This window comes from Zootoca vivipara, chromosome 1 (assembly GCF_965207765.1).
Source record: "Zootoca vivipara chromosome 1, rZooViv2.hap1.1, whole genome shotgun sequence".
Taxonomy (NCBI): domain Eukaryota; kingdom Metazoa; phylum Chordata; class Lepidosauria; order Squamata; family Lacertidae; genus Zootoca; species Zootoca vivipara.
In genome coordinates, this window is record NC_142582.1 from 1,772,317 (window position 1) to 1,784,404 (window position 12,088).

The window sequence follows — 12,088 nt, forward strand, 5'->3', positions numbered from 1 at the left end:
AGGGCTGGGGGAGCATCACACTTTGGGCTCACTCTCTTCTGCCCCGTCACGATATGGGAGTGTGTAGCCTGCAGGTTCCATGTCGAAGTACTCTTGTGACCCGCTTGGTATGAAAAGTTGGACCACCCTGAATTAGAAGAATAGCAGTGATGACCTTATTAATCTACTATTTCTCTGCCTGCTCCTCTGTTACTTTTGGTTTTCTGAAGCATTATAATTATAATTATTTAATTAAAGTACCCTTGGCGTGTTCCATTACATCTTTTATACATTCTTCATGATAAGCTCCACTTTGTATCCAACAAAGAGGCATGTGGGGCATTGCAAGAAACTAGACTGACTACTTTGTTTGCTTTATGGCCGATGTCTTTATAGGTGACTGGTTATTTTGCTTCAAGTCTTTTTGAAATCATTCATGCAATCTGCAGAATGCTTTAGCAAACAAGAACCCATAACAATACCAAACAGTAACTGAATTACAAGAAAGGTACATTGTCCAAGTTTTCAGTTGTTGGTTTTTTCTGTATACTTTACCCCCATTGTTACAGACTGTACCTCCAGCATCACCACACAGATCTGTTTGACACATTGGATAATAGCATCGGGGGTCCCTGAAATGGTCACTGCCCTTTCTGTAGAGTTGGGCAGCATGTCCCCCGCCACTTGAACCTGAGCACCTGTAGACTGGAGAAAAGCAGGAAGGGAGAGAAGAAGAAGAAGAAGAAGAAGAAGAAACAAGTAAATATAGACAGACAGTTTGTTAGTCTTGGGGAAGCACCTAAAATTTGGCAGGAAATACATGTGGGGATCAAGAAGTGAAATCCAATTCCCCATTCGCTTTGTTAATTATCCCCTCATTGTTTTCTGCATGCACAGGCAAGATAAAAAATAAGGAACAATGTAAGATCTCTGATATTTGGCCTAATGGAAATGTTATTGTTTTAAAAAAGAAAAAGTGGAAAACAATTTTGCTGCCTCAAATCTGTTATGGCAAGTCCCACCCCACTATACTTTTTTTCTTTTTAAAAGACTGTCCTAATCCCCAAAGATCAGGGGGTATTTTTACCTTCCCATCCCCACCCATGCAAAAAACAACAAATCCCCAAAGCTAAATTAAGTGGGAGAATCTGCACAACCAGACTTTCCACCATCCATCCTACATAGCCTGTCTCTGCTTACCTCCCTGATTTCCTTAATCTTAGAGCCTCCTTTTCCAATCAGTGACCCACACTGGCTTGCTGGCACGACCAACCTTAACGTTACAGGTGGCTTACTGGTAGCTGTACTGTTGCTCATTGAGTTGATTATATCCTTTGAACAGAAAGAAAGAAAATGCCTTATGATGCAGATGGCCAAAGCTACCTTATTGAAAATGAAGCGGACATTTTGATGAGACTGTGAGTGAATAAACAGAATTGTTCTATTCCTGGTAAGTTGAGAAAGCAAGAAAGCCTGCACACAAGGAAGAAGTGAATCTCTCAGTGAATCTCTGATTTAAGAATAAGTTTATTATTATTGTAGATTGTGACTGCTATACATTTAGCACAATATCATAGAACTAGAAGATTAGAGAACTAAACGAAATGTAACCTCCCTTCACCTCACCTATATTTTGTATAGCCAGCCTCCTAAACAGATCAGTCCATACCATTTGCAAACTGGATTGAGAAGCACAACATACCTTGCCAGGGATGCCTGTAAGCAGGTGCCACACACCCGCTTTCACGGCCTGAGGCGAAATGGGAAAGTGCTGCTCTGTGGGCCTGACCCTTGCCACCCCCACCCCCACCAAGCCTTGCTTACCAGGGTCCCATAGTGGCAGCTTCTGGGTTCTGGCAGGATCTTGAAAGAGCCCTGTGAAATCTTGTGAGATTGCATGAGATCCCACAGGGCTTTCACAAGACTTCCCTGAAACCTGGAAGCCTCCACCGCAGTTGCTTTGTCAGCGGCGCCTGCGTTGGTGCCCCTTGGATTCTACCACCCAAGGCGACTGCCTCCGTCCTGTCAGGCGAGAGTGGGGCATCTTTTCCAGCTAGAAGGTCTGCATTCGCTCCTGGGCTGATGGGCAGTCTTGTGAAGACATTTCATCAATAAGCTGCCTATCTACCAACTTCTTGTAAAACTATTAAATAATTTGCTTACCTCCTCAAATTTGTAAGCAATCATAGCGAAAGCCTTGAAGATGGCATCAGTGGGGCCTGTTATGGTGACAATTCTCTCTGGACAATTTCCCTCAGAAATATTGATTCGTGCACCACTCTAGAATGGGAGGACCACACTCTGTCATACATATAGTAATTACATATGATATATTATTTGCACCACATATTTATAAAATCAACACATGTGAAGTACACATGATGTCAAAGCTAATCTGCTGAAATAAAAAAAATTGTCCAGTTGCACCTTAGAGGCCAAGCACACTTCTTCAGATACCTGCTTAGTTATATTTCTTCAGGTCTGCTTAGTTATATTTACTCATGTAATGTATACTCATATCTTACCTTGGATATAAGAAAAATATCTGTAAAACCACGTGTGGGGAAAAAAACCCCAAACAGAACATCTTACAAGCAATACATTCCCTACAGCAGAGCTTTCCAAACTGTGTGCTGTGACATGTTAGTGTGTCAGCTGCAGTGTGTAGGTGTGTTGTGTGAACGCTCCCTGTGTTCTTCCTGGAGCTGAAAAGGGGTTACGTAGTTTAACCTCGGGTTTGCTAGTAAAACTGAATTACCATGTCGTGAAAAGATGCATGTCTAAAAAGTGTGCCATCAACATGAAAAGTTTGGAAAGCTCTGCCCTACAAGATTGTTGTGTATCTCTGGGCTACAGTTGTCTGCACTGGGCATAGGTCACAGGAAAGCATGATCCCTCCTTTAGCTGTCATTTGTGTGAGCTATGCAGAATGTTTCTACATTCTGTTCCAGAATGTTCCAACATATTACTAATGAAAAGAATTTAACCCCCTCAACGACACAAAAAACATATGACACTTTTTACCTGTGATCTTGCACTTCTGAAATAATCATACTAGTTTACATATTTAGTTGCAGAATCACTATGAAGGACACTCACCTCCTCACGCATCTTTTTCACTGTTTCTCCTTTCTGAAAAAGATGCAAAAAACCTGCTATTATCATATCACTTTTGAGACAAATTTTACAGAAATGCCATAAAGGATTTTAGCATGTATGCCTTATTATTGGAAGGATTTAACTAACAAGTCCTATCGGCAGAAGCCCTGCACAAAGACGGCTGCTTGTGTAACAGGATTTCCCCTCCATTCAAAATTGCCTCAGGAGGTTGGGAGAACTCCTGGAACAGCCTGTGGGGGAAGGAGAGGGAGAGGGAGAGGGGAGAGCCTTCCATTCCATCTGGCAAGACGAAATGCCTGCCCTGGTGGAACGGTGAATTCCTCCCCCTGTATCCAGGGAACAACACTGGTAAAACACACAGTTGATGCACATAACCATCCTATATCAAAAATCTAATTAACTTGCTTACCCCGTAGACTGAGGAAAATTTTAGAATTCGGCTCTGTCAAAGAAAAATCCTTTGCCCAATATGCCGCTACATTTATTAATGGACAGCTCAGCTGTTTTTGGCCTAATGTACTCGACAGCTCTTCCCTGACCCCACTCTATTAAGGCACCAGATAGATTTGTAGAAAGTAATCACAGCTTCTTTTAAGCTGGGTCTGTCTCTCCCCATCTCTCCCATAGCTCTTGTAATCACACCTTCCCCTTGAGGGGCTCACGAAGACACAGAAACACCCCTGTCCTGAATCTTGGTACATGGACGCCTTCAGAAGTTACCACTATGGCACATGAAGGAGAGAAGAAATCCCCACCTCCTGCTATGTTTGAAGTCCATTTTGAAATATCTTCTAAATATATGCCAGATGTGGTTGGCATTGTGCGTGGGGGCTTCCAGATGGGGAATTATTTTATTTTATGTCTGTATGTATGTATGTATTTTTATTAAATTTGCATATGTCTCCTCCTCATTAAGAGATCTCCGCCAGCAGGTGAAGACTTTCCTGGTCCTGAGCTGTTTTTATTGTAATTATTGTTATGTTTTAAACAGAATTTATATGTATAAATGTTTATGTTTAATAATCATAAAACAAAAGATGTGGTTTTCTCCATTACGTAAGGCATACTCTATCTGCCTTGCACCTAAGGATATCTAGGGGATGGCTGAGGTAAATGGTTGAGACCCCTGGGTATAGGGCTGTATATAAATTCAATAAATAATAATAATATAGAATTTGCATCTTAAGAAAGTTCAGGGCAGCTGAATCGCTTGTCCCATTTTAGATTTATTATTATTATTTGCAATGGCCATTGCAATGTAACTCATAAAAACAAACAAGACAACTGAAAAGTAAGCTAAACATATATAAGTTGTCAAAACTTGAAAGAAGTAAAGCTCTCAGAATCATGTTTTTTAATCCCCTTGGCAGTCAACACTGTTGGGGATCAAAAAAGCAGCCTGCAGCTTTCTCACTGCTAGGAGATCTAAAGCTACCTTATAGGTAACAAACTTGTCTGCATCAGCCAGCAACCATCTAAATTTGAAATTACCTGATTGACCTTCTAGCAAAGTATTAAATTAACAGAAGAATCTGTTTGTGGGTGAACTGTACACATTGCAGGGAATGGCGTGCCAAATCACACACTACAGCTTGTTTGTACTAAAAAAAATCAGCTGGGAAAGGGGCATTTCCCTCCCACATGTGCAGCTGTAAACACAAGCAATATCGAAGCATTAAGATGCATAGTTTGAAGAAATTACCTTCCCAATGATGCTTCCAACTTCCTGTTTTAAAAGAAAAATTGCAACAAAGTAAGAATTCAAGAATGTTCATTAATAAACATACTTGGCTGAGATTGAAATTAATTAAATGATATGGGCCTCAGAGGGTATTTTCCCAACGGAGAGCTCTTGGCGCAACCTAATCACTGCTCTTCTTCTGAAGAATGCAATAGACTTTGCACCCTATTTGGAATATTGTATTTATTATACTGCGATATTCTTTCCAGTTGGAGTGGCATAGATATGTGGGTGCAGGGGGAAAAATGTCTAATTCACCTGAATGGCATTTTTAAAATAATTTCCACCATCTTTTAAAAATCAGTTGCTTATTGTGTACTTCAGGGCTTTTAAAAAAGCAACATTAAGCACAATACTAAGCAAAAAGTGTTTTTGTGTTACTTTCTTTTTTACTAGCACAGGGTGTGCATCCAGCCTGTGACCATTTCTAGTGGAGGACAATCATAAGATCATAAATTTTGCACAAGAGGGAAAAACAGATCTCTCTATTAGGTTTCTGTTTGTTTTGAAGCCCAATGTAAGTACTGCCATTACAGCGTCTGAGGCAATCCCACACACGCTGTGCGGGGAAACAGGTACTCTGAACAGGGCTGTTCGTATTGTCTGTCCACCAAATACAAAATGGCTCGGTTGCACACAGAAGTGGATGCATAGTGGTCTCTCTGGTGGGGATACGCAAAGAGCTCTTTAGGGCCTCCAAAGCTTCAGGCTGAACATTTCAGCCCATTGATTCAGGCTGCAAGGTTAACATAGACCTGTGGTTCCCAACATGGTGAGCACGTCCCACAGGGGGGCAATTTGATTTTTTTTTTGGGGGGGGGAGGCAATTTGAGAATGAGTTATTAACAGTTAATGGCTTTTTAGGCTTTCTCCACGTGAATAGTTCACTTTTTGAATAATAAGAATGATACGTCACGGGGTGGGGGGATCAGGATTTTAAAGATGCTTAGGTGGGGCATGGCCAAAAAAAGGTTGGGAACTACTGGCATATTCAGCCTCAGGTAAAATTGCCAATATGCTTTCTTTTGTAAATAATAAGAACATTATCCTGCTCCCCCATAAAATAAGCCGTAGCAGGATTTCTAAACATTTGCACAATATAAGTCATACCCCGAAAATAAGACATAGTGATAGGCGCAGTTCTGGAGTGCCCCAAGGAAGAGGCAAGGCTGAACACATAATTAAAAAATAAGGCACCCCCTGAAAATAAGCCATAATGTGTCTTCTTGAGGAAAAATAAAGACAATGTCTTATTTTTGGGAAAACACGGCACTAGACTAGAGTACTAGCCAATTAATTAATTAATTAATTAATTTGGCATTTGTAAAAATTATAGTAACTGGATAACTGGAACTCAAGAAATAGACAAGACTACCCAGCAAACAACATGGACTGAGTGCTCCCACAAGCTCTGTGAATAAAATGATTGATTGCCCCCAAAAGCTTTTTAAAAATCCTTTTTGTGTCTGACCCCACTCTTTGATTGATATTTCATTACATGTATATTTAATACCTTTAATGATGCCTTGATCACAGTTCATTATTATATTTCATAACATTTGTACAGTGCATATTTTGTGTTCTATGCTGATATCTGAACTATATAGAAAATCCAGTTTTAAAACCCCCACACAATTGCCTCAAGGCCAGCATCTCTTCCAAGGGTGGACGGTGGGCGGGGCAATTTTAAATACTGTTTTCCCCTGCATATCTTTTTCTTTTTGGCTCTTGTTGGGGAAATGCTGCTACTGAAAGAAATTGTGACCTCCCTCAAAGAGGTTGCGGTGAGACCTGGCAACCAAACCCTTGTGTTGTGGCTGGGTACGGTTGGATAGCCACAGCACCCGATTGGTAGGTCCCTTGATGCTGGGTTTAATCTGACCAATGGGACGCTAGCCAAATGGATCGAGGGACCTATATATGCCAATGCACATGACCCTGAGCTTCCTCTTTCGGTGCGTGCATCGGAACACCCACCCACCTCTCCCTACTTTTAGGGCTTGCACGCTTGACCTTGCTATGCTGTCGTGTGTCGCCTGACGTTGGGACAGGGGCACGGCAGAAATTTCCCCCACTTGTCTGATTGGCTGGTGCCATTTGGGTTTCGCCTGCCGCGTAGCAAATTGTCACAACTTGTAAGGTTGCGGATAGGCTCTGGTTCAGGTGAGAGGGATGGGGGGACGGTCTCGCCATCCCTATGTGAAGGGGTATTCCGCTAAAGGAATCCAGGGAATCAATGGTTTGGTCAACCCTGCGAGAGGTTGTGCCCATGCCTGAGTCCAGGGGGACATCTGGGTGGTGGACATAGCATGTCCCGGCTTTCCGCCATCCCGGGTGTTCACCCTAGGCTGACCTATGGTAGAGCCCTGGGTCAGCGCTACCTGCACGACAGGGGGCTAGTCGAACCATAGCCTTTGCAACCACTCACTTGCTGTAATCAATAAAGTTGTGGCCTAAATTCTGCCAAAAACCAAACCAAAAATTTGAGCCTTGTCTGAATTTATTTAAGGGGGAGTTTTAAGGTCTGAACACGCAAAACAAACTGAAAGGAAATCAGTAAGTAAAGCCTCACCATCACCATGTGAGAAGAGAAAGTGGCTTCGGGACCCTTCAGTGAGGATGTTGAAAGACAAAATCAGAGGCTTTTCATCACTAATCCCCTGAAGCTTTCAATTAGCATTAGAAAGAAACTTTGCTTGCGAGTAGATGTTACAGAAGGACCTTGCCCATGGGGAACTGGATGATATAGAATGGTTGGGGAACTATTTCAAGAACTCTATAAAGTCTGAACTCTGGGAGGCTTTGGTTGGGAGCCTCTATCTCAAAAGAAGCCAGCTATCATGGTCTTCAGCTGATAGTGGTGGACAACAATAACTTCCCAATTAAACAGTTTTCCATGTTTGTTGTGTTATGAATACGTGACATGGACACACAATCTTAGCATTTGCCTCTAAACAAGTAAACCATCACTGGCTGCTGGGCCTGAATCAGACGTTGTTTTAAGGAGCCGCATGCTCACTGCTCACCTTCCCGTGCATCAGTAGTCGGATGGTGAGAGTCACATTCAGGCCACCTTCAGAAACTTTAGATTCCATCTTCTATGGTGGTATGGTAAACAGTCTGATATTAGGAGACCCAAGGAAAAAGTGACTCCACAGGAGAAGGACCACCTGTAAAGAGAACAAGTAAGTGCTACTTTTGTTTGTTGCTGTATAAGATTTAAAATGTTTCCAGTCTTGGACACTTACCGTGTTTCCCCGAAAATAAGACACTGTCTTATATTTATTTTTCCTCAAGAAGACACACTATTTGACCTAACTTTCCTTTAGCTTTCCCCCATTATAGTAGCTGTGCACATCTGGACCATTCAGTGAAATTTCTCATCTGGAAATTACTTTTGCGGCTGCCCATGTGTATCGTCCCGGTGGGGTTCATCTTTCCACAGAGGGGAATGATTTATGGTTGAAGTCCATTCTCGAGGGTTTGATGGTTTGGCTGGGTATGTGAGTGGTTTTGGCGGTGAGCCTATGGCTCTAGTGGCGGTTAGGCATTGGTTAGTTTGTTGGTAATGGAGGGGTATTGTTGACTGTGGCTACCCCTCCAATTGGTAAGGAATCCAGGGGCTCGACATGCTTTTGTCCGTATTGCCCGGTCGGGGGCCAGGGCCTCGCAAGAGCCCCTGGGAGCCTGAGGGGAGAGGGGAGGGTCAGACACACCCGACCCCCTGTCTTTCCCCAGAGGGTTTTCCTCTGACTGACTTAGATGTCAGTTCTGTCCGTAGGGGACAGTTGGTGGAACCTATGCCTATGCAACCACTCACATATTTTGTATTTTAATAAAGTTGTGCCCAAATTCATGCCAAAAACCCAAAACAAAATTCTGTCTGTGGTGTGAGTTATTTGAGGGGGTGGTCAGGGGATCTCAACACGCAATTGTTATGGTGGTACATGTGTTGCCCACAGCAGTAAAAATTCAGTGTGCAATGCTATCACTGGGCACTATACGTAAGTCCCAGATTCAAAAGCTTGCAACACCAGTTAAAAGGACTATACAGCAGGGCTAGGGTTTTTCTTTCTTTCCTAAGCCTTGGAGAACAGCTACCAGCTGCAGCTAGATGGACTCTGCTGTTAGACACCTCCTATAATATAAGCATGGTCTGGTAACAACAGCATCAAGACCACCCTTGTAGGTGGACATAACAGCAACACTGGAGATTATCCTAGAGGCCTGCGCTGTTTGGAAGCCACGAGCATTTTAATATAGTGTGATGATTGTCAAATTGCAAAGTTACTCAAGGGCAGAAGGACTGTGTCACTCTAATCACCAAGGAATTGTTCTGAGGACAGGGGACAAGTGCGGTCTATTATTTACAAACCATTTCGTTTTTCCATGTGTGGTATATGCTGTATTGATTCTTCATACAGCGACTGGGCAAGAGTTTGCAATCCAGAGATCTACCAATAGTCATTCCTGTTTTTCATTGGGTCCATTTTACCCTGGTGAGTGATCCTGGTGCATGGAGAAAGAGCAAAGGCTTGCACGAATGCTCTCTTAAGTCTTTAATGGCAGAATTTATTTGAGGCATATCGAGTTTAAGGTGTTCAAATGTGCTTCTGTCTCTTCTTCCTCTATCTAGAAAATGAAAAGCCTGAGAATCAGGCTGTTATGTAAATGTTTCCAATAGATTGAAAAAGTGGGTCATGTGTTCACCAAATGCTCCCGGCTTTAAGATTTATCAGCGTTATTAAATTATACATGCTTCATGCTTCAGTGTGTAGGAAAGCTACATTAGCCCTTTCTTAATCATACTGGTGAAAGGTATGCATTTTGTGTCCGAATTCAGGAGCTGAATGAAAGCACGGGTCACAATACAGAAATACAGAAAAGGCTTTTTTTTATATATACTTTGAATTCAACATATTGACAATTCCCTGCAGACAGAGATGTAGACAAAAGCCAAAAAACATGTTTTACCAACATGCTGTTCCAAAGCGTCACAATAATAGCTTGTATTTTCTGCTCTAAGCCAGCTTTCTTCTTCGTTGATTCTTTTGTCTTCTGCTTATTTTAAAAGAAGTAATGACATAGCTTTCTATGATTCCATTTAGGGACCTTGAAAGTTCTGTTATGTGCAAGCCAGTAAATGCACCAAGTAGGGGAAGACCATATGCAGTTTGCTCACCTGTGCTTGCCTCTTACATACAGATAAATATTTTAGAATCTGGCTGTAGGCCCCATTCAATCTAATGGGAATTTCCTGCCTGCTTAGGATCTGGTTCAGCAACCAAATCTCATTGCTCTAAAGTGGTAGCACTACATTGACACATACATCACCTGCTGGAAGAATTCTGTCTTGCTATCCCATTTCCTCATCTTCAGTAGATGATTTCAGTGGGAAACTCATATGCCAATTCAAAATTCAATGGGTTCTTTAGCTCACATTATTCTGCCACTGACAGCCATCCACCTACGTGGTAGTGGAGAAGCATGAGCTAATCTCAACATAGGATATCAGTCCATATCCATATTCCCCAAATAATGTGATTTAACAGCTGCAGTTTCCCAGCATTCTGGAGCTTGAATGGATATTAATGTGATGTGTTAAATCCAGTGACTTATTGGCTAATTAAATTTGATTGCATTTTGAGAAGGCGATGCCTACAATTATCTGATCAAGTAAAAACTAAATTTAAAATAAGAAACTAAATGAAAAAAGAAGAAATAATAATGATTAATAATAAATCACACACCATCTAGAAGGTGAAAGTCATAGATAATGTATCTTATGCCTTGTTGTTGTTTAGTCGTTTAGTCGTGTCCGACTCTTCGTGACCCCATGGACCATAGCACGCCAGGCACTCCTGTCTTGCACTGCCTCCCGCAGTTTGGTCAAACTCATGTTCGTAGCTTCGAGAACACTGTCCAACCATCTTGTCCTCTGTCGTCCCCTTCTCCTAGTGCCCTCAATCTTTCCCAACATCAGGGTCTTTTCCAAGGATTGTTCTCTTCTCATGAGGTGGCCAAAGTATTGGAGCCTCAGCTTCACGATCTGTCCTTCCAGGGAGCACTCAGGGCTGATTTCCTTCAGAATGGATAGGTTTGATCTTCTTGCAGTCCATGGGACTCTCAAGAGTCTCCTCCAGCACCATAATTCAAAAGCATCAATTCTTCGGCGATCAGCCTTCTTTATGGTCCAGCTCTCACTTCCATACATCACTACTGGGAAAACCATAGCTTTAACTATACGGACCTTTGTCGGCAAGGTGATGTCTCTGCTTTTTAAGATGCTGTCTAGGTTTGTCATTGCTTTTCTCCCAAGAAGCAGACGTCTTTTAATTTCGTGACTGCTGTCAGCATCTGCAGTGATCAAGGAGCCCAAGAAGGTAAAATCTCTCACTGCCTCCATTTCTTCCCCTTCTATTTGCCAGGAGGTGATGGGACCAGTGGCCATGATCTTGGTTTTTTTGATGTTGAGCATCTGATCTTCTCCAATCCTCTGGCCATTGCTGAGTTTTCCATACTTGCTGGCATATTGGGTGTAGCACCTTAACAGCATCATCTTTTAAAATTTTAAATAGTTCAGCTGGAATATCATCACTTCCGCTGGCCTTGTTATTAGCAATGCTTTCTAAGGCCCATTTGACTTCACTCTCCAAGATGTCTGGCTCAAGGTCAGCAACCACACTACCTGAGGTATACAAGACCTCCATATCTTTCTGGTATCTGGTATCTTATGCCTACCAAGTGGGTAATTTGTTAAGTGAAAAATAAAGAGTAAAAAAAAAAGATACAGATGCCAAAGGGAGTGTCTTCTCCTGCTTTTGAATTTTCCCTCCCAACGCTGCCACCATTAAAACAGTGGTAACTAGGATCTGACCTCTGTGACAAAATTATTATCCATTTTTAAGTTTTGTTTAAATGTATTTTTATGCCGCATTAGAGGTCAATGCAGGCTCTTCACAAAATGGCTGCTCAAAACCTTCATGGTTGTTTTCTATAGCAATAAACTTTACTGATTTACGGCACTGTCTGGAATAAGGTTGTGGACACAAACTTAGTAATATCAAAATACTGGACAGTATTTCAATTTGGCTGGAGTAACTCAAGAAAACCTTTAATAAACAAACAAACAAAAATTTGGCTGGAGGCCTTGAGCCTCCTGGCTTCCGTGCTTCATCTGTAAAACCTCCACATTTTTTGGGCCCAGGTGAGGCCTTGTCACTCGGATGTGTCACCTCCTGAAGTGTG

At 42.1% G+C, this 12,088-nt stretch overlaps 1 protein-coding gene across 8 annotated transcripts in view; it reads right to left on the reverse strand.

Annotated features, from left to right (window-relative positions):
- The window catches only part of PCBP3 (poly(rC) binding protein 3), a 91,942-nt gene that overhangs the window by 34,747 nt on the left and 45,107 nt on the right, over positions 1–12,088 (reverse strand). For 7 of the 8 annotated variants that reach the window (XM_088662785.1, XM_088662836.1, XM_088662749.1 and 4 more), the window contains exons 3-8: positions 7,867–8,010; positions 4,802–4,825; positions 3,079–3,111; positions 2,143–2,259; positions 1,180–1,311; positions 556–684 (exon numbers count right to left, since the gene is read on the reverse strand). In XM_088662785.1, coding sequence (XP_088518911.1) covers positions 556–684; positions 1,180–1,311; positions 2,143–2,259; positions 3,079–3,111; positions 4,802–4,825; positions 7,867–7,935 — 504 coding nt within the window. In that variant the 5' untranslated portion in view covers positions 7,936–8,010. Of the gene's footprint in view, positions 1–534; positions 685–1,179; positions 1,312–2,142; positions 2,260–3,078; positions 3,112–4,801; positions 4,826–7,866; positions 8,011–12,088 lie in introns of all 8 variants that reach the window. The other variant, XM_088662529.1, reaches the window with a different exon arrangement.